General features: G+C 37.0%; 1 protein-coding gene across 1 annotated transcript; it reads left to right on the top strand.

The window, feature by feature from the left end:
• Positions 1-18066: 18066 nt before the first annotated feature.
• LOC150100220 (muscarinic acetylcholine receptor gar-2-like) lies at positions 18067-20199 on the top strand. Its single transcript, XM_090402613.1, has one exon. It carries the CDS (start codon positions 18067-18069, stop codon positions 20197-20199), a length of 2133 nt encoding a protein of 710 aa, XP_090258739.1.
• Positions 20200-22110: the final 1911 nt, after the last annotated feature.

Below are 22110 nucleotides of genomic sequence, written 5' to 3'. Positions count from 1 at the left end.
GTTTCTTATTCGGTTTTAAAACTATGTGGGATTTAATATCCCCTTAATTTAAGTAATATTCCCTAGGATTTTCTTTGGATCTTAGAGCCAATCTCCGCTAATATTCCAGTTTCGCTTTCCTTACCACACTAGTCACTCTTCTGGCCTGTGTCTTATATTCTTCATGCATCTTCTCTTCACCTGTCTCCTTATCTCTCTTCTATACTCTTTTTCACATGCAATTTCTGTTTAATATTATTTGTCATCCACTTTACTCCAAATTCTGTTTTCTTCTTTACTCGTGGTATACAACTTACCATTGCTGCTAACAAATATTCTTTCACAATTTCCCACTCACTAATGATATCCCGGCCTTCCAATTCCTCCCTCCAAGAAACTTCACCAAGTTGATGTCTAAGACTATTATAATCACTTGCTCTATAATTCCACATACGTTCCCGTCTCTTTGATACTCCTGTATGTCTATTCATTTTCTAAGTGAAAACCAGGATGTTTTGACTCTCTCCAACTAGTGGCAGAGATATCACCTCAGTTATTATCAACTCTTCTGATGCTATAACCAAATCCAAAACTCTTGAACCTCTTGTTCCCTCTGTTACATGTTGCCTAAGACATTTGTCCGTCGAGAATTCTAGAAATTCCATTCCCTTATTGCTACATGCATCTTCCTCTCCCCAATTTATACTGCTGTAGTTAAAATCTCCAATAACAATCATTCTTCTTGCACGTGCCACGCTCAACTGTCTAAACATCTCCTGGTCCCCATCCTCTGTGCTCCTGGGTCTGTAGCAACACCCCACTATATATCCTGTCTTGCCTACCTCTACCTCACACCATATGCTCTCAAAATCATTTGTCTCACTTCCTTCCAAAGCATCCACTTTTAGAGGACATAGGTCATCACTTATCATAAGCAGTACCCCACCACCACACTTTTCCTTCCTATCCTGATGAAAAATGCTGTACCCAGCGACTTCTATTCCTGTTATTATATCCCCTTCTGTCAACCACGTCTCAGTGATCCCAATAACTTTTGGCCAGGCTGATGCTATCTGCACCACCAATTCCTCTCCCTTATTCCGGATACTCCTGGCATTTTATATAAAGCATATAAATGCCATTGTTTCTATACCCAGCATTATCCCTTCTAGACTCCACTGGGATCAGTGTTACCTGATGTCGTCTCCCTTCTCCCAAGTATCCATTCCCACAAGAGGCCACCCCTGCTATCATCCTCCCTGGGATGTTTCTTACTTTGCTGTGTAGAGTTTTAAGAAAGACCAATTTTTCTTTTCTCAGCTGCCATGGAAATGAGAATTTTTCAATCACACTTAAAAAATTCCTCCATTGCTTCCTTAGTAGGGCTATAGGAGCAAATAAGTTTTATCACTGAATTCCTCTGCCCAAGAAGATTATGATACAGAGGAACAATAACTTGCTTATCTCTGCTCGTCAAAGTATTCTTCAGCATCCAAGTGATTCGATGAGCTGATTTAGCCACTTTTGCGATGTGCTCCCTAAACTTCAACTCCCTATCCACCAACACTCCTAAGTCCCTGGCCTCATCAATCTCCTGAAGTACAGTTCCACCAATGTGATATACTGCTGCTAATCTTTTCACCCCCAAATGCATAACCTTACATTTTGCCACATTGAATTGACATCCATTCTCCTTAGCACATACCTCCAATCTATCCAAATCATCCTGCAAAATTTTGACATCTTCTGCATTCACTATTGCCTTACCCAACTTAGCATCATCAGCAAACAAATGAACCATTCCTCTCAGATCCTTCCCTATATTGTTAATGAACAAATTAAACAGCAGTGGTCCAAGAACAGAACCCTGCAGCACACCACTAGTCACAGGCCATCTTTTGGACTCTGAGTAAACTACTCTCTGGTATCTCTCCATCAACCATCCTCCTATCCATCTCACCAACCCTATATTCATTCCCATATGTTGCAGTTTATGGATTAGACTTCCACGTAGTATCCTGTCAAAGGCCTTAGCCAGATCCAGCAGTATCACTGTAAACCCATTACCCTTATTCAGTTCAGCCGTCACTGTGTTATAAAACCTGAGCAAGTTACTGGGGCATGATCTACCGTTCACAAAAACCATGCTGTCTCCCATACAGTATCTCATTTTCATCAACCCATTCCTGTATTTTACCCTTGACTACCTTTTCCAAGACCTTGACAACGACTCCTGATATGCTGATTGGTTGGTAATTTGCAACAGTAGTCTTGGATCCTATTTTATGCAGTGGAACTATTTTCCCCTCTTTCCACCCCCTCGGGACTAAACCAGACCCGAGATTCAGATTAACTGATACGGTCAAGGGCACTGACAATTCTTTAGCCCCTTCATGTAATACCCATGCTGATATACCATCCAATCCTACAGATGTATTCATTAATATGAATAAGGTTCTGTAATAGACTATTCACCTCCACTTCATTCACCACAATTCCCATATAAACTAATGGTTTCTTTATTCCTTCAACATCACCACCTGGATAATATACTCTTTCAAAGTGCTCACTCAGTAATTCCACTATATTGACTGATTCAGTGACCTGCCTACCATCGGCATTCCTTAAAATCATTCTGCCGTGTACAGGTTTTCTTTTATTAACAGCATACTGAAAGAACTGTTTGGGATTCTCATCAACTTGCATGGCTAATTTCCTTTCATAATCCGTTTTTGCCTTTCTCACCACACTCGTTACCCTTCTGGCCTGCGCTTTATACCGTTCATGTGCCTGCAGGTCACCTTTCTCCTTAAATTCCTTCCACAGTTGTTTCTTTTTTTGCAACTCAAGTTTAATGGTGTTATTCATCCATTTAATCCCTACTTGATTTACTATTCGGACTCTAGGTATACAGTCCATCATAACTTCCTGCAAATGCTCCTTGACCACTTCCCATGCCCTATCAACATCCAGCCCTTGCAGTTTTACATGGCATGGCACTGAACCAAGCAATCACCTAAGCTTGTCATACTTGCCAGCACAGTAATTCCACATGTACCCTGTTTTACTCGAAAATTTCACACATTTAGCCACCTCCCAGGTCAAGATCCTATGATCACTCTCACCAATAGGTGGCAACATGGTCATATTCGTTACAGTCAAATTCTCAGATGCTATTACTAGGCCAAGCACCCTCGAACCCCTAGTATTTTCCATTACATGCTGTCTCAGGTAGTTATCCCTCAGTAACTGAATAAAATCCAGTTCCTTCCTCACATGTCCTCTCCTCCTTCCAATCAATGTTACTATAGTTGAAATCCCCGATAATAATTACCCTCCTTCCACTCATTTCATCAATTTGCCTATGCATACTATCTCCACCATCTATTCCATCACCTGGTCTATAGCAGCACCCAACTGTACATTTTGTTCTGTTAGTCTCAATCTCACACCAAATAGCTTCAAATGAGCTCCTTTCACTATCCTGCAATACAACTTCTATTCTCCTTGGTTGCAGTTCATCAGCTATCATCAATAACACCCCTCCCCCCCATTTTATTCTCTCTCTCTGTCCCTCCTAAACACACTATAACCTACACATTCTATCCCACTAACTATATCATCTTCCGTCAGCCATGTTTCACTAATGCCAATAACCTGTGGCCAGGAAGAGCCAACCAAGGCCAAAAATTCTTCCTTCTTGTTCCTAGTACTCTGGCATTAGTATACATGAAATGCAGAGGTCCATTTGTCCCACCCCTATCTTGGTGTGTTATACTAACTATCCCATTCTGATTTGTTGTCCTTCATACTGGCTCGGGCACATTATAAACATTCATATAATCAACTGCCTCACTGATGTCTGCATATCCACTTCCTCCCCTCCTTAATAGTTCTAGTTTCCTGATTTTGCACATCCACACTCACTTCACTCAGCAACACTTTTTTCCAGTCTTTGCACACCATCCATCCACCCATCAAACAGAATCCACACATCCACAAACTCCACACCACATCGTCTGCATAACCTGCACATAAAGTCATTTGCGATAATGGCCCTCCTTCTAAACTGTTCTCTGTCATACCATGGCAACAGACTCACTATCCTAACTCTGTCACTCTTTTCTTTCGCTACCTCTAATAATTCCTTCACGTTCTGTCTCATATCAAATTTATCTCCTTTTAAATCATTCGTTCCCGCTACGACTATCATTTCTTTCACCCTCAGCTTTTGCGCACTAATACTCTCACCTACATCCCTAATTTGACTAAACCATGTATACATGGCTTAGTCAGATTAAAAAATGTATTCCCCTCTCTAGAGTGAAGTCCAACACTCCACTAGAATTTTGCAAAGAGTAACATGAGTGTTACATTGTTTGCCCGTTGGTGAGTCATCAGCCATCAACAGAATATGTAAGATGACTGCAACCTATGTAAAGCCCAACTTCTTTTCTGCTGCTATGTAGATTCGACCGTCACCACTTTATTCCAGGCTTAATCTTGTGCAAATTTATTTATTATTGGCTTCATGTCAGGATGACTGTCATTTACTGTTTATCAGTCTCCCATATAATGGGAGATTAACAAAAATTCGGAGATTTTTGTTAATCTGCCATTAACATTAATATATCTCCTATCTTTGAACAAATGATTTTTTTTCCTGACTTAACTCTCAGCTTCATCAGTTAAAACTGGTTTTGAATATGTCTTATGCACTGCTAGTTTAGTGTTGTGGCTAATTTTTCTCTTTTTCCATGTAAAGCTGTTCTACCGGTTTCCTGACTATCATTCTCCTAAAGGAGCAGGCAAGAGCACTCTTTCAGCTCTAACATTTTTAAAATACTAACATCAAGCAGCTAATCTCTGTTCTTTAAACTATTAATGAATCAAAGCTTAGAGAGAGAGAGAGAGAGAGAGAGCTTAGCTCATAACTGTTCTGAGAAAATGCAAACAGAACATCATATATATATATATATATATATATATATATATATATATTTTTTTTTTTTTTTTTTTTAAGAAAAGCATCCCATTTTCTTATTTATCTTCTTTTTTGTAAATTCCTATCTGATTATGTAGTTTGCAAAGTAGTAAAGAGGTTTACCATATTTCCAATAGATATCACTAAAATCCATGAGCGTCTGAACATAATACACATTGTGAGTTTTGTGTTAGGAATACCAGTGCTTTTATTGCATCTTTGACTGATTAAAAGGAACCAGTTGTCCTATAAAACCGTACAGGCAATATTAGTTACAAAATCATCTTTTAAAATTAAAAACTAATTAAAACATATAAAAAAAAAACATATGGTGAGGATATATCATCGGAGGTGGAGGAAATAAGAGATCTGGGGGTGATAGTGGATAAGGATCTGAAATTTACAGGACACATAGCCAAAATTGTGAAGACAACAATATAAGGTATAAGGCCTTAATTAGGCCACACATGGACTATTCTGCGCCCAGATTTGGTCACCTGGTTTTCAGAAGGATGAAGAGATGTTGGAAAAGGTCCAGAGGTGACTGACTAAGGTAGTTTCTAACCTCTGGAATGTCGAGTATGAGGAAAGATTGAGAAGATGCAACTTGCAGAGTCTGGTGGACAGAAGGAAGAGGGGAGACATGATAGAGACCTACAAGTTATTAAGGGGTTGTTATAATATCAATGCTGGAGAGGTTCTACAGAAAATTATTATTATTATTACGGGCAGCTCCAAGGAGTCCTTAGACTGATCGAGGGAGGCTCAACATCATGTCAAGAACAACTATTCAACATTCACACAGTATCTATCATACTTCTCCTTGAACTAATTTACAGTCATGGCACCCACAACAGACTCTGGCAGCTTATTCCAATCATTTACCACTCTCCAAGTAAAAAAAACCTAGTTCTAACACCCTTGCTAACCACACTCTTACCAAGCTTCCGTGGATGGTCCCTAGTCCTCCTGTTGGATTCGGAATATGTAGTAATTTGAGTAATTAATATTTGCTTCAGAATCCAACATGATCTTCCATCACATAAGCTAAACTTGTAATTATTTAATGTAAATAACTTATTTTATAATTTAATATTCATATAACTACCATAATTTTGTCTAATATTTAATTATTTAATCAAGATATATGTATTAATAATGAAAAGACTGTATTAAATATTATTAAGCTATTTTATTTATTACTATATTAATATTATAAGAACTTGTATTTGATAATTTAACTGCGCATTAATTGAAATGTAAATATTCTCTATTTATTCCTGTTTGTAGAAGTTTAGCATTATGCAATACCTCAATTTTATTATATTTTGTTTGATTGTCATGGAGACATATGTAAGTGAGCGAGCACGTTTTTGGAACACCATGTGAGGAGAAGGTTTATTGAAAGGAGTTTTAGTAAAAAGAGATCACAAGAAAAATTTAGGCAGGAAGAATGGATATAAAAGGGGAAGAATGCTGAAAATATGGAGAGAGAGAGAGAGATTAAATTTATTGAGAGAGAGAGAAAAAGGAGAGGATTGGCATTAGGTTGGAATCGGAGCATTCGGCATTCAGGAATCACAGTGCGATAATAGCGAGTCGGCAAGTCACTCAAGCAGCTAATAAAGTCTACTAGTCGAGAGGCGGTTAGCTAATAAATTGTAGAATAACAATTATAGCTACGGAAGACAGTTGAGTGACTACTAAACAGACTAGCGATATTTGAGTTGAGATTCAATTTCAGGGCCGACCGTTCAAGAACATACAGAACCTTGAAGCAAAACACGAAGTTCTATAGAATAGTAGAGGCTGTAAAGTTGAAATTTACCGTTAGCTGTGCTTAGAAATATATTGCCTAAAGAATTAAATGAATGCAGGAAGAATGAACAGTTGTGCATATAAAACCTCAAGTTAAGGAATTATTGTGTTTTGCCTTATTTCATGAGTGATCAGTAGTATTTCATACAAGAACGTTTGTTGATGTGTATAGTGACCGACGATTAATTCAGTTATTGCTTAGAAGAATTATTTTAATGAGTGCCGTATACTGTTTAAGTGTTTACAGTTATAAAAAGTGTTTACGTATAAGTAGGTGAAGAAAAAAAGATTATCGGTAAGATTATTCCAACTGTTAATATTCCTATACAGAGAAGTGTGAGAATTTCATCCTAGAATTTCCTTATACTAACAGTAACTATTGTGGAAATTAGCTAAAGTGTAAATTTATAAGTGTTTGCTTGTGAAGAGGTATTACTGTAATTTTTATTGTAATGAAAACTTAAAGAACTATGAGATATTGATGTGAATGATCATTAAGGAACTTTATTAAATAGCTAAAAGGAACTGTAAGAAGACTGTATTACAGATAACAAATTTACCATTGTTTGAGTTTGTAAGACAGTATTATCAGAAAGGCTGAAGTGTTTATGATATCTTAATTACTGATTTGAATTAAAGTGTAAAATTTGTGATTTTAAAATTAAATGTTTGTTTTTGTTTCAGGCAAAATCAAAAGTTGTATTTTGCCTGAATCTCTTTTACTGCACCATTCATAAAATATTCGAACCAAAGCGGGTGAATTAAGTTAGTTAAATATACTCGGCCAGTATATATATTAAGGAGAAATAGTTGAGAATTGATTTATCTTCAATTCTTGAACTAATTCAGATATAGAGTGGCGCAGTCTATAAATATAAATTTTCTCTATATTTGTATTAGAAATCAACTAGCAACTATTTTTTAGGTTAAGAACATCATAATAACTAAATGTTGGATCCAAAGTATAGATTGAGACGAAGTAGGATCCAACACTTCTACTACCAGTCCTATTCTTAAATATATCTTCTGAATTAATCTTATAGAAACTCTTCAGTAAGAATGTCTCAATCATATCACCCCTTTGCTGCCTATCAACCAATTTCTGCAGCCCACAAATCTTCAACCTGATCTCATAAGGTTCATTCCATAGACCTGCTATTATCTTGGTCACTCGACTCTGGATCCTCTCACCCTCCTCTCCATCGAGAAGAAACCTTGGCACCCATATCTGAGCAGAGTAGTCTAGATGGGTCTTATCAAGGCTCGATACAGAGGAACAATAACCTGTTTGTCTCTGCTCGTTGAAGTGTTTTTCAGCAATCAAGTAATTTGATGAGCTGATTTTGCCACTTTTACAATGTGTTCCCCCTAAACTTCAAGTCCCTATCCACCAACACTCCCAAATCCCTGGAGTACAGTTCCAGCAATGTGATATACTGCTGCTAATCGTTTCATCCCAAAATGCTAAAGCTTACATTTTTCCACATTAAACTGACATCCATTCTCCTTAGCCCAGTCCTCCAAACTATCCAAATCATCCTGCAAAATTTTGACATCATGAGCATTCACTATTGCTCTACCTAACTTTGTATCATCTGCAAACAGATGCACAGTTCCTCTTAGATCCTTTCCTATATCGTTAATGAAAAAATTAAACAGTAGCAATCCAAGAACAGAACCCTGCGGCACACCGCTAGTCACAGGCTGTCTTTTGGACTCTACTCCTGAATAAACCACTATCTGATATCTCTCCATCAACCACCCTCCTATCCATTCTCATATGCTGCAGTTTACTTATTAGAATTCCATATGGTATCCTATCAAAGGCTTTAGCAAGGTCCAGTAGAATCACTGTAAACCCATTACCCTTATCCAGTTCAGCCGTCACTGTGTTATAGAACGTGAGCAAGTTACTGAGGCATGATCTACCCTTCACAAAACCATGCTGTCTGCCCATAGAGTATCCTATTTTCATCTTGACTATTTTCTCCAAGACCTTGACAACAATTCCTGATATGCTGATCAGCCAGTAATTTTCAATGGCAGTCTTGGAACCTCCTTCATGCAGTGGAACTATTTCCCCTCTTTCCACCCCCTTGGGACTAACCCACACCCGAGACACAAATTAAACAAAATGGTCAAAGGCACTGACAATTCTTTAGCCGCTTCTCGTACGACACGAGCTGGTATACCATCCAAACTCGCAGATGAATTGACATTGAGGTTTTGTAATAGACTATTCACCTCCACTTCATTCACCACAATTCCCATATAAGCTGTTTGTTCTTCCATTTGCAAGAGTATTTCATCAATGTCACCACATGGACGAAATACTCTTGCAAAGTGCTCACTCAGTAATTCTACTATATCGACTGATTCGGTTACCTCCCTACCATTGGCATTCTTTAAAATCAATCTGCCATATACATTTTTTCTTTAACTTGCAACATATCAAAAAAACTGTTTGGGATTCTCTTTAGCCTGCATGGCTAATGTTCTTTCATAATCCGCTTTTGCTTTTCTTACCACACTTGTTACCCTTCTGGGCTGGGCTTTATACCATTCATGTGCCTGCAGGTCACCTTTCTCCTTAAATTCTCTCCACAGTTGTTTCTTTTTTTTTCAGCTCAAGCTTAATGGTGTTATTCATCCATTTAATCCTTACTTGATTTATTATTCAGACTCTAGGTATACAGTCTGTCATAACCTCCTGCAAATGCTCCTTGACCACTTCCCATGCCCTATCAACATCCAGCCCTTGCAATTTTACATGCCATGGCACTGAACCAATCAAACTCCTAATCTTGTCATACTTACCAGCCTGATAATTTCACATGTACCCTTTCTTAATTGTAAATTCCACACCTTTAGCCACCTCCTAAGTCAAGACCCTATGATCACTCTCATCAATTGGTGGTAATGTAGTCATATTCGTTACAGCCAAATCCTCAGATATAATTACTAGGTCAAGCACTCTTTGACTCCTAGTATTTTCCATTACATGCTGTTGCAGATAGTTATCCCTTAATAACCACATAAAACCCAATTCCTTCCTCCCGTGTGTCCTCTCCTCCCTCCAATCAATGCTACCATAGTTGAAATCTCCCATAATAATTACCCTCCTTCCACTCATTTCTTCTATTTGCTTGTGCATACTATCTCCACCATCTTTTCCATCACCTGGTCTATAGCAGCACCCAATTGTATATTTTGTTCTGCTAGCCTCAGTCTCACACCAAATGGCCTCAAATGTGCTGTTTTCTCTATCCTGCAATTCAATTTCTATTTTCCTTGGCTGCAGCTCATCAGCTACATGCTATATCATCATCAACAATACTCCTCCCCCCATTTTATTCTCCCTGTCATTCCTGAACACATTATACCCATCACATTCAATCCCACTAGCTATATCATCTGCAGTGAGCCATGTTTCACTAATGCCAATAACCTGTGATCTGGAAGTGCCAACCAAGGCCAAAAATTCTTCCTTCTTGTTCCTAATACTCCTAGCTTTGCAGACCCCCCGTTAGCCCTATCCCTACCTTGATGCGTTATGCTAACTGTCCCATTCTGATTTGTTGTCCTTATTCGCTCGGGCATATTATACTCATTCATACACTCAACTGCCTCCCTAAGATCTGCACATCTACCCCCCCCCCCCGATTCTGCACATCCACTTCATTCAACAACGCTTTTTCAAGTCTCCTTACACCGAATCCGTTCAAATGCAACCCCTCCATCTTATATAGATCCTTTCACCCAACGAACTCACTCCACTCATCCTGCATAACCCACACATAAAGTAATTTGCAATTATGGCCCTTCTCCTAAACTCTTCACTGTCATACCGCAGCAAAAGACTAATCATCCTAACTCTCACTCTTTTCTTTTGCTACCTCAAACAATTCATTCAGTTCTCTATCATTTCCATTTTATCTCCTTTCAAATCATTCATACCTGCCAACACTATCATTTCTTTCACCCTTTGCTTTTCTCTCTAATAGACTCACTTACATCCTTAATGGTCGCACCAGGTTGGTACGATTTTGTCAAATTCTCTACTATCACACTTCGTACTAACGAATCTTCATACAGCACTCGCTCCTTCATTTTGTTTACGTTCACAATCATACTCTTATTTTTTTCTATCATACTTTTTATTATTGGCTGGTACACTCAGTAGACATTTGTGCATATGCTCCAGCTGCCGCTTTGTTCTATGTACCGCTCCGCTCAACAAAGTGATCTCATTCATTGCATCTATCTCATCTTTTTTATTATCTGTTAAACAATTAATTTGCTCAGTATTCACACTTTCTACATTCACGCCCTCACAGTTCTCTGGTACAACCTCACAATTTCTTATCATATCACTATTTTCTACATTCTGAAATTTGACAAAAATATCACACTCATGACCTGAAATACACTTTAATAGTGGGAGATCAGGGAAGGCAGAACCAGAGGTCATCCCTGGAAACTGTATAAAGAGGGTGGGAGTAGGGGAGTGAGAAGCAGGTTTTTTTCATGCAGAGTTGTGAATGAATGGAATGCCTTACCTGAGATTGTGGTGTCTGCAGAGTTAAGTGTGTTTAAAGCACAGTATGATGAGCTGTGTGTTTGATAAAAGGACCTCCTAGATGAGTCTTTGACTCCATGGGGTCTTGGGTAATAATAATAATAATAAACATAATTCTTGTATGGACATCTGCAGTTTCATAAAGGAACAAATTCATTCATCTAAATATATATATATATATATATATATATATATATATATAAAACAAAGATATTAGTAATGTATATCCTGATCCATCTGCTCAATAAAGATTGGTGTAATTTGACAATGATAATGTGAGACTAAGATGACAATTAATGTTAATTTTATTAAAGGGAAACAGTTAAGGCTAGCTGCTATGAAACAAATACAAGAGGATCGTTTAAGTAGCCAGTCAATTCATATTAACTCGCCATGAGCATCCATCCTGTTTTTTTGTTTTTTAAATATAAATGAGTACTTTTTCTGCTAGAAACTTTGCTCAGAAACTAAACCGACAGACATTTAGAACTTGACTGACAATATATTTGCATCATAACCTTAGCTGTCTTAGTATAAATCAGTCAGATTTAATGTGATCAGTGGTGTACCCCACAGTTCAGTCCTTGGACCATTGTTGTTCAATCTATACATTATTGGCATTAGGAAGAGTCTAACAGGAGATGTTCAATTGTTTGCTGATGATGCAAAGATAGGCAGGGCACTCAGGGATGCTAGTTTAATGTTAGTATTTGTAAAGTTATTCACTTGGGTATGATGAAGCTAGGGATTTTGGCATAATGGTGGACAGGAATTCAAGGGTCACATAGCAAAAATTGCAAAATACAACTCAGAGGATAATTCCTATGTTGAAGTACATCTTGACATGTAAGGATAAGAAAGTCATTTTGACTCTTTACAATGCCTCAAATAAGACCACACCTGGACTACTATGCACATATTTGGTCTCCTGGATTCCAAGGAGAAAAAGGGTCCAAAGAAGAGTTATAAAGATTATATTGGGATTATGGAATTTAGATAATGAGGACAGATTGCAAGTATCTGGACTACTAACTCTAAAAGAAGAAAGGGTGGTGGTGTGTGTGTGTGTGGGGGAAGTGATATGAGGTCTACAAACTTCTGAATGGGTGTTATAGGATATTGTCTGAAATTTTTCCTTATATAGAAGGTAGGGAGAGAACATGGGGACATTAAAGGAAGTTAAATTTGTTCATAGTTAAGAAAGGGGTAAGAGATTTTTCCTCTAACAGAGCATGGAGTGAGTGGAATGGTTTGCCTGTTGAAGTGGTGCATCTAGTGTGAATGCATTTAAGATAACATATGACTGATTTTAATGATATACAGCCTCCTCTGATGAGTCCCTTGACTCCCTGGAGGTCTCAGCTAATAATAACATTCTAGTCAGCTTTCATCAAAATATCTAATATCCTTTTCTGGGAAAATGCTAGAAAGATAAGCATATCAATATTGAGACTACAATTCTGGTGAGGTTACTAACATATTGGCCTTGTACCCCAAGGTCAATATGTTATATCTATTAACTGCATGTACCCTGATGAGTATACTTTGCAGGAGTGAAAAATATAATTTTGGATGAAAATTACCTATTAAGATTTCTCACATTCTAGAAGAGATTTACACCAGGTCTTTCTAACCGAAAGGATAATTTTGGTTATATAATGTTGTCCTCATGACTGTTCTATAACATCAAATAACTGTATTTGAAATTGTCGGAAGCATCATGCTCAAATTGCAGATGTGTTCTTTGATCTCTTGCAAAAGCTACCAGTTATAATTTTTGTTCAAGTTTATTTGTGACATTACCTACAAAAAAAAAACCTTCTCTACTGATGTTGGTCACATATGTCTCAAATGCCATTATAAAATCAAATACATTTTTATGGCTTCTCTGATTTTTTTGCTATAAAAAGATCGGAAGAACATCTGGAACCCACGTCTTGGTTCTGAACATACTACTTCAATTATTATGAAAGTTTCTATTCCAGAGATGATACCAGTTTTGCCACCTTTTTTTTTCATTCTGTAGAAACCCCCCCCCCCCCTCCTTGATTCCTTCCTGTTCTGTGCATATGCATAGACCCACATTGTACCATGCAGGCTTTCAAAATTAGAACTCATAGAATAGGTTGGTTAATCATTAGTAATAGTGCAGATGCGGTAGCCCTGCAAGAGGATTTGAATAAGCTAGATAGATGGGCAAATGAATCGGGGTTTCAGTTTAATGCAGCAAAACGTCTTGAGGTTTGGGAAACATCGATGGGATACTGTATACTCTATGGGAGGAGTTATACTAGAGGAAGTAGGGGAGACAAGAGAGCTGGGGTTGATGATTGATAGAAACCTGAAGTTTAGGGGACATATTGCAAAGGTGGTGAAGGTAACAGAGGATTGCTGCAATTATGAGAAGGACACTGACCTGCAGAGATAAGAGGGTTATCATTCTGTTGTATAAGTCTCTGATCAGACCACACTTGGACTATTGTTCTCAGATTTGGTCCCCAGGATTTGAAGGGGATAAATTAACTGTGGAAAGGATACAAAGACGGATGACAAAGATGGTTTCAGGACTGTACAAGGATAGTTATGAGGATTGGCTGAGGGGAATGTGGACTGCAGAGTTTGGTGGATAGAAGAAGGAGAGGTGATATGATTGAGACTTTTAAACTGTTGAGAGGAGGTTACAGGGTTGACACTGGGGAGCTCTTTCGCTTGGTTGAACAGCGGGAAGGAGTGATGACAAGAGGCCATCCCTGGAAGTTACAAAAGGAAACTGTGAGCAAGAGGGTGAGGAATGGTTGAACTGTGGAATGCATTGCTTGGAGTGGTGAGAGCAAGAATGGTCAATGAGTTTAAGGAGTGGTATGATAGACTTTGTGTTTCTTAGGGGGGGGGACCTCCCCTCGATGAGTCTTGACAGACTTTATGTTCTTAGGAAGGACCTCCCATGATGAGTCTTTTGACTCCATGGAGGCCTGAATAATAATAATAATCATCCTTATTCAGAGTCTCCTATGTATGGCATGTTTTGTGGGATGAAAATAAAGTTTCTAGGAGGAAAAACCCTGCCACCTCCATATGAGATTGGGCTAACATACCTTCAGATGAAAAGCCCTTGATAAAGGTTCTTCACATCCTAGATGGGATTCAAACTCAGATCTTTCCGACCAAAAAGGACACTGCCAAAACTGACTGAGCTATGGAGCCCTTAGTTATAAAGGAAATTATACTAGACAAGAAATATCCTTGTTTTAATCTATGAGCAGAACAAATTTATCTTTAGTGAAGTCTCGCCAATGGGAACTAGACTAAGGAAGATAGTGAAGTTATGCCAGAAAGAGTGCTGTGAATTATGGGATACTGAGGCAACTGATATGAAATTAACAGTTTTGATATAAGTAACCTAGTGATAGCCATGAAAATATTTCATGCATGAATCTTGTTTCTTTAGGCTTGGTTAAAGGATTAAAACATGAATGTAATTTCTTGTTTAGTATAATTTACTCTGTAAACTAGTCGAAAAAACTTTCTCTCTGATTCAGATATTTTAATAACATGACAATAAATAATTTTACTATTTACATGGAATATGTTTGACTTCTATGTTGATTTTAACTTCTCTATTTTCCTGGGTGTAGTTCCCACTGATAAGACTTCACCAAGACCAGTTTTCATCATTATTAGTGATCCTTCCCATAATAGTATTATGGGATATTGAGGCAAATGATTTGACGTCAACAGCCTCCATATACCAGTAGCCTAAGTCATGAAGATACTCCACATGCAAAGTTTGTTTGCTTATAGATTAAAGAAGAATATATTTAAAATAAAGAGCCAATAGGCTTCATTTCGGCGATGTAAACATTATTTAAATTAAGGGGATATTATATCCCACATTGTTTTAAAACCGAATAAGAAACTCAAAGATCGGAATCAGAGTTTCATGCCAAATATAGTATAAAAGTATCAGTGACTGCTAGCGTAAGCTAAAACACATAGTTTCAAACTAAGGCAACTCGTAGCAAAGGTGGAGAAGGTTATGATCGCTATTCTTAGTATTTCCCATAACTAACCCATCTCCTGGGAGATGTATGGTGTTATACATTATGGTGGGAGGTCACTACCCAGTTATCTAAAACTGGTTTCGATCTTTGTATAAGTGAAACAGGCTCTAAAAATAAGATGATCCCGAAAGATCGCCCAACTCCACATTGTTCCACTCAATGACAGGCTCACCCTGCCACCGAGAAGAACTTCTCAGCATTGGCTCTACCCAGTCGCAGGCTCACCCCCACCACCAAGCAGAGCCATAATCTCAGCGGTAGCCCCACTCAGAGACGGGCAAAAAACCTATCCCCAAGCTGAACCTCTCAGAGCCCCCCCCCCCCGGTTTCAACCCTCATTGGGGTCTCATCAGTGAGTAGCTAGACCAAAATAATACTAAGGGTATAGCAAAAATAACTTATATACTCTGCTATACGAGTTGTCAAAAAGGTGCACCCATAATTTATTTAAAATAAAGAGCCAATAGGCTTCATTTCGGCGATGTAAACATTATTTAAATTAAGGGGATATTAAATCCCACATCGTTTTAAAACCGAATCAGAAACTCGAAGATTGGAATCAGAGAGTTTCATGCCGAATATAGTAAACTATAAAAGTATCGGCGATTACTAGCGTGAGATAATGCAAGTAGTCGTAGTACAAACTTTGGACTACGTTTTAGCTTACGCTAGTAGTCGGCGATACTTTTATGGTTACTATATTCGGCATGAAACTCTTTGATTCCGATCTTTGAGTTTCTTATTCGGTTTTAAAACAATGTGGGATTTAATATCCCCTTAATTTAAATAGAAGAATATATTTTCTTGTCTAGTATAGTTTTTTCCATTCTCTTGTTCCACTGTTATTTATCCATAGTAGGTCAAACATGAAATTAGTTCACATTCAACCTTTTCAAAGAAAGACAATTTATTAACCACAAAATGATCATTTCATTGCTCTCACTTAGATTCCTTCTAAAATAATTAAGACATTTTACAGTTAAGTCATGAATTATCTGGACACTTCTTAGCTAATAAATTACCACCAGGGAATCTTGTTCTGTCAGTCTTTGGGCAAATGCTGCAGGTAAAATTTGGAGAAACAGAAATGTTTGCTGTTGATATCTCTAAAGCACTGCATTTCAGTCTCAAAATTCAAGGTTTATCTAAACAAAACCTCCATTTGTCATAGTTTCTCAAACATGCAAACAGGATTTAAACCCTAATATTAATGTTTTTTTCTCTCTCTCTTGCACCCACCCACAGTACTGTGGATGGATAATCACTATAAAAAATGTGATTTTAAATACCTGATGATTAAAAAAACTTTTAATCAAGTAATAATAATACACACACACACACACAAGATGTGATAATTTCATTCCTGGAATGTACTTGTAAAAACCTATTTTCGGAACTATACATTAGTGGCTACTGTCGCCTTCAAAGTAGCCCCTTGTGCATTTATACACTGGTTTAGACGGTGTTCCCATTTTTGGAAACAGGCCTGGAACTCTCTTTCTGGAATACTCTTGAGTTCCTTTATCACATTATGCTAATATCAGCAATGTCAGAAAATCTTCATCCTTTAAAGTGCAGTCTTTAATTTTGGAAATGGCCAGAAATCACAGGGAGCTAAGTTGGGTGAATAAGCAGGATGACCTAATTCAATAATCGATTTTTTGGCAAGAAACTCTCTAACAATGAGTGCACTATGGCTTGACGTACTGTCGTTGGCATTTAATTTATGGCCTGACGAGTGTATATCATCCAACAATTCGTCTTTTTCTCCAAATGGAATCTCGTAATCTTTTCAGGACCTCTAAATAGCATTGTTGGTTGACCGTTTGTCCCTGTTCAATGAATTCATAGTGGACTATCCCCTTGTGATCAAAGAAACACACCAGCATGGTCTTGAACTGTGAACGTAACATGCGTGCTTTTTTCGGATGTGGTAAACTCAGGATTTTCCACTGCATGTCTGGCATTTTTTTCGGGATCCTACTGGAAGCATCAGGTTTTATCACATGTAATTACTCTCAGAAACATGCTTATTTGCAGAAAGATCAGGCATAACTTGAAGCTGCTGCTGCTTCTGTTCATCCGTCAAGATCCGAGGCACAAACTTTGCATTACCCAATTCTTCAGTTAAAATTACCCTGACTGTTTCTTGATTCATTTGCAATTCATCAGTCATTAATCACACACTTAATCATCTGTCAGACTGTACCAAATCTTGCACTCTGTTCACATTTGCATCCATCATTGATGTTAACATGATACTCCAAATTTTGATCACACATTTTTGCCAGAGTTTACACGCAATAGCCAACTAGCAAATGGGTCTATTGGCTTGAGGTTTACACATGCATTAGTTAAAACATGTACAAAGACTATTACTCATGCGACTCCAACCAAATCACCACATGGGGACACTACATGACCGTTCTGGAAATTAAATTGTCACACCTGGATTATATATTTACTAATTTTAGATTATTTTAAAACTTTAATGTCAGATGCTTATTATACTTTTATTATTTATATGGAACAGGTAAAATATTTATCTTGTTTGTTTCTTTGTAGATCATTACATATAGTTCAGCAGCATTACTGTAAAGGTCAGGAATACTGGAGTGGTGCAGTATTATTTGGACACCTGTGCAATGTGCATGTTTCAATTTCAAAACTATGGACAAGCTCTTAAACTATCCACCATTTCAAAGAAGTTATATATACTTTCAAGCAACCTGCATCAATTATCAGAATTAAATACTTCACAAGAAGTATCAAATGAAAGTGAAGGGAATGACAGAGATGTAAATGCATCGATCTATGAAATTACTTATACCTCTTTAAATTCTCTGTCAAGTTACAATATGTGTCTTTTATGTGATATGGAAAATTCCACATTGGCATCTGTCACCACCACTGATTGGAGTTTTCCATTTAATTTATGGCAGATGATTGTTATATCAATTCTGATTGCATTATGTATCATCATTACTGTTGCTGGCAACATTTTAGTGCTCACAGCATTTGTAGTGGAGCGTACTATTCGACAACCAAGTAACTATTTTATTTGTTCTCTTGCTATTTCAGACCTAGCCATTGGTATCATATCAATACCATTTTATGCTGCTTATATTCTAATGGGAAGATGGTATTTAGGACCTATCATATGTGACCTATGGCTTGCCACTGATCATACAGTCTGCCTTGTTTCCATATATACCGTACTTCTTATTACTATTGATCGTTATTGTTCAGTCAAAATACCAACTAAATATCGAAATTGGAGAACCAAAAGAAAAGTAATATGGATGGTTGCTATTACATGGTTTATTCCATTTTTGATGTTCTTTGTTAGTATCTTAGGATGGGAGCATTTCATTGGCTACCGAGATCTAGCACCTGGCGAATGTGCTGTACAGTTCTTGAAAGATCCAATTTTTAACACATCCTTAATTTTCTTTTATTTTTATGCAACACTTATAGTCCTGTTTGTTTTGTATGGAGGAATCTACAGGATAGCAAGAGATATGCAAAGGAAAAAAATTCAAAAGCAAGCAACCATGAATGATATGAACATGGCAAGGAAAACAGAAATCAAAATTTCTAATACTCGTAGCTCATTTTTGAGTCAGGATAAGACCAAGCCATCACTAACTACTTGGCCAGAAAATTTTCACACCCCAAATACCAATGCAGTAATAACATCAAATAAATCTGAAAGAACTGAGAGGATGTATCTGTTTGACACAAATCAGCAATACCAAGACAATAAATCAAGCAGCTCTGCTAATGAATCTGAGGAAGAAGAAACAGAAAGGGTAAACTCTTTTTGTCAGAGACAACAAAAATCTGAATTACAGCTTTTATCTAAAGCTGGCAGGAAATCAAATGCTGTACTTCAAAGTTGTTTCTCAAGATATCCCACAACAACAGATATCTGCCTTACAGAACTCCATTACTCTCCACCTCACTGGCATGCAGCAGTATCTGGTGAAAAAGAAACATTATTAAACTCAGTTACTGAAAATGTCTTCCCTTCACAATCAGCCAAAGAGGCCAGTTCCACATGTGATAAATCAAAACATCCTGTTACTTTAAAGGTTACTCCAGTTGTGCATGACTTGGCCATTCTGCTGGATACAGATGAATTCAAATTCATAGATGATGAGAGCTCTACACCAGTCCCAACTCCAGTAGTCAATCAAACTGCAAATGGAAGTTCATTTCACTGTTCAGCCATCACACCAAACCAGTCAATATTTACAGATGTGTTTAAATTCAATTTACTTTCTGTAAATCAATCTCAAACAGTTAAAAATACAAAAGTGGACAGTACATCTGACTCTCAAGCTATCACTCGAGTGCAAGTGTCTGAACTGGAACCTATCATTGATAACGATCAGACATCAGCATTTACATCTATGCTTTCTCCTTCAAGATCAAGAAGAGATTTTGTAAGTTCTCTTTCAAAGAGGATTAGAAGAAGCAAACAAAAACGTGAAAAACAACAGTTGCAATCTGAAAACAGAGCCAGAAAGGCACTTCGCACAATATCATTTATCCTAGGGGCTTTTGTTATCTGCTGGACCCCTTATCATATATTTGCTGTGATACAAAGCTTTTGTTCAGAATTTGCAGGTTGTATTAATTATAATCTATTTTATTTTAGTTACTTTCTTTGTTATGCTAACAGTCCCATTAATCCATTCTGTTATGCAATGGCAAATCAGCAGTTTAAAAAGACATTCTACAGAATACTCCATGGTGATATCCATAAATCATGATCAGAGTGATTAGGTACAAAACTGTCTGTAATGACAAATACAGATCATTGGCATTTACAGGGGAATGCATTCTTTAACATCAGTTATGTTTCCTTACAGATGGGAAATTTCTTAATATTCCTAAAAAAATATTTACAAGCAAAAGCATTTAAGCCACATCTTTGCACTATAGCATTTCATCTTTGAAGGACCAATCAATTTATTTTCAAGGAACTAAAGTTAGTAAATTGTTCTCAGAAAGATAAAAATGCAGGTCACCTATTATTTGACTCTCTGATCAAATGTACTTGATTCTATGATTGATAGAAGTATGATAATTATTGTTACTATGTTCCATTCAGTGTCTGAGTGTTTAAATATTAATATGGCTAATTAATGTAATTAATGTAACAATTCAACAATATAATTAACATGACTGTACTCATGTAAATAGTAGGATGTGTAATGGAAGTGGTCTTAAAAAGAAGTCCTATTACTAATATTTAGCACTGAGTGTTTTTAATTAGAATAGTCTGGGTGCATTTTAATTATATACTTAACTAATCTTTTGATAAATTCAGTGCATATGACAATGGATTCAGTTCGTCTTTTGTCAGTTTTGACACAAGCAATTTGTGTAATGTGGCGTGTGTGAAAATATATTTGTTGATGAATGTGGATAGTTTTTGGAAGAAAGGAGATAATGGTGCTAGCATTAGCCAGACATATTTACTAATTAAGCAGATGAAGGAACATGAGGTATGCAATGTGAGTGTGAATTCAAATGAGCTAACCATGGAAAGTAGTGATGTGTGCAAGTAATGTAAGTATGAATAATTAATAATATTAGGTTCATTTGTAGTTTTTATTTTATTTGTTGTATTTTATTTTATTTATTTTATTTTATTTTTTGAGTGTGTAATTGAGTTATATAGAAAGTTATCTACTGTATATCAAATTATATTTATTCGATATGGTAGTAATGCATAGCAGGACAATGGCGCCAAGATACCATTCTTAGGTGAATTTAACATGATGAATTTGAATTTTGTTCATTCTGTGTGTGTGTGTCACATTCTGTGTGCTTTACAAGGGGTCAAAGATTTATAGAAGAAAAGCAAGATGAGTGTGTTGGTTGTGAAGGTTACTTTTTCATATGAGAGATAGCATAAAAGAAGCAATGAAAGATGAAGAGAATGATGGGATAGTAATGAATGTGTGTGTGTGTGTGTGTGTGCGTGCATGCGTGTGCACACGATTGAAAGAACGTGAGTGCTATAGCAGAGGAGAGAAAGAAGAGGGTGGAACAGAACAGAAAGCAGATAATGAAAGACTAAAAGAGAGGGGCAAGTAGAGTTTTGTATTGATTGTATGATAAGAGAAGTGCTTGATGAGAACATGATGCAGAAATTAAAGATGTTAGTAATGCTTTTAGGATGTAGAAAAGAAAAGTGAAATAAATAATTGTTTTCAGTAGCATGGATGCGCTAACAGAGAAGGGAAATGATATGAAAGAGTTACTGGAAGAATAAAAAAAATTTCATGGACAGAGAGAGAGCCTTTCATATGAATAATGGATTGTGCTTAAATGAATTTAGAGTTACCTGTCTGGATAGTGTTGTTCAGTGAGAATTTTGAAATGCATAGTTAGGAAAATTAGAGCATGTGCAGGCACACTCCTTGCGTTGATGAATGATCGAAAAATTCTGAATATAGTTTTTCATCACCATCAAATTCCTGATATATACCCTCAAGGGGGTGTACAGGATATGGTAGTACTACATGAAAAATTTACATCATTACTAACTTCCTATCTATAATTTTCCTCCAAACCAGTCTGTTAAATGTCAAGACTCTGATATTATCAGATCTTATATTTCTGTCTTCTAAGGCGATTTTCACTGTATCAATCCACCTATATATTGGTCTTCC

Source organism: Typopeltis vanoorti, chromosome 13, assembly GCF_054136105.1.
Source record: "Typopeltis vanoorti isolate ZY-2024b chromosome 13, IOZ_Tvanoo_1.0, whole genome shotgun sequence".
NCBI classification, from domain to species: Eukaryota; Metazoa; Arthropoda; class Arachnida; order Uropygi; family Thelyphonidae; genus Typopeltis; species Typopeltis vanoorti.
This window is presented reverse-complemented; position numbering and strand designations above follow the sequence as displayed.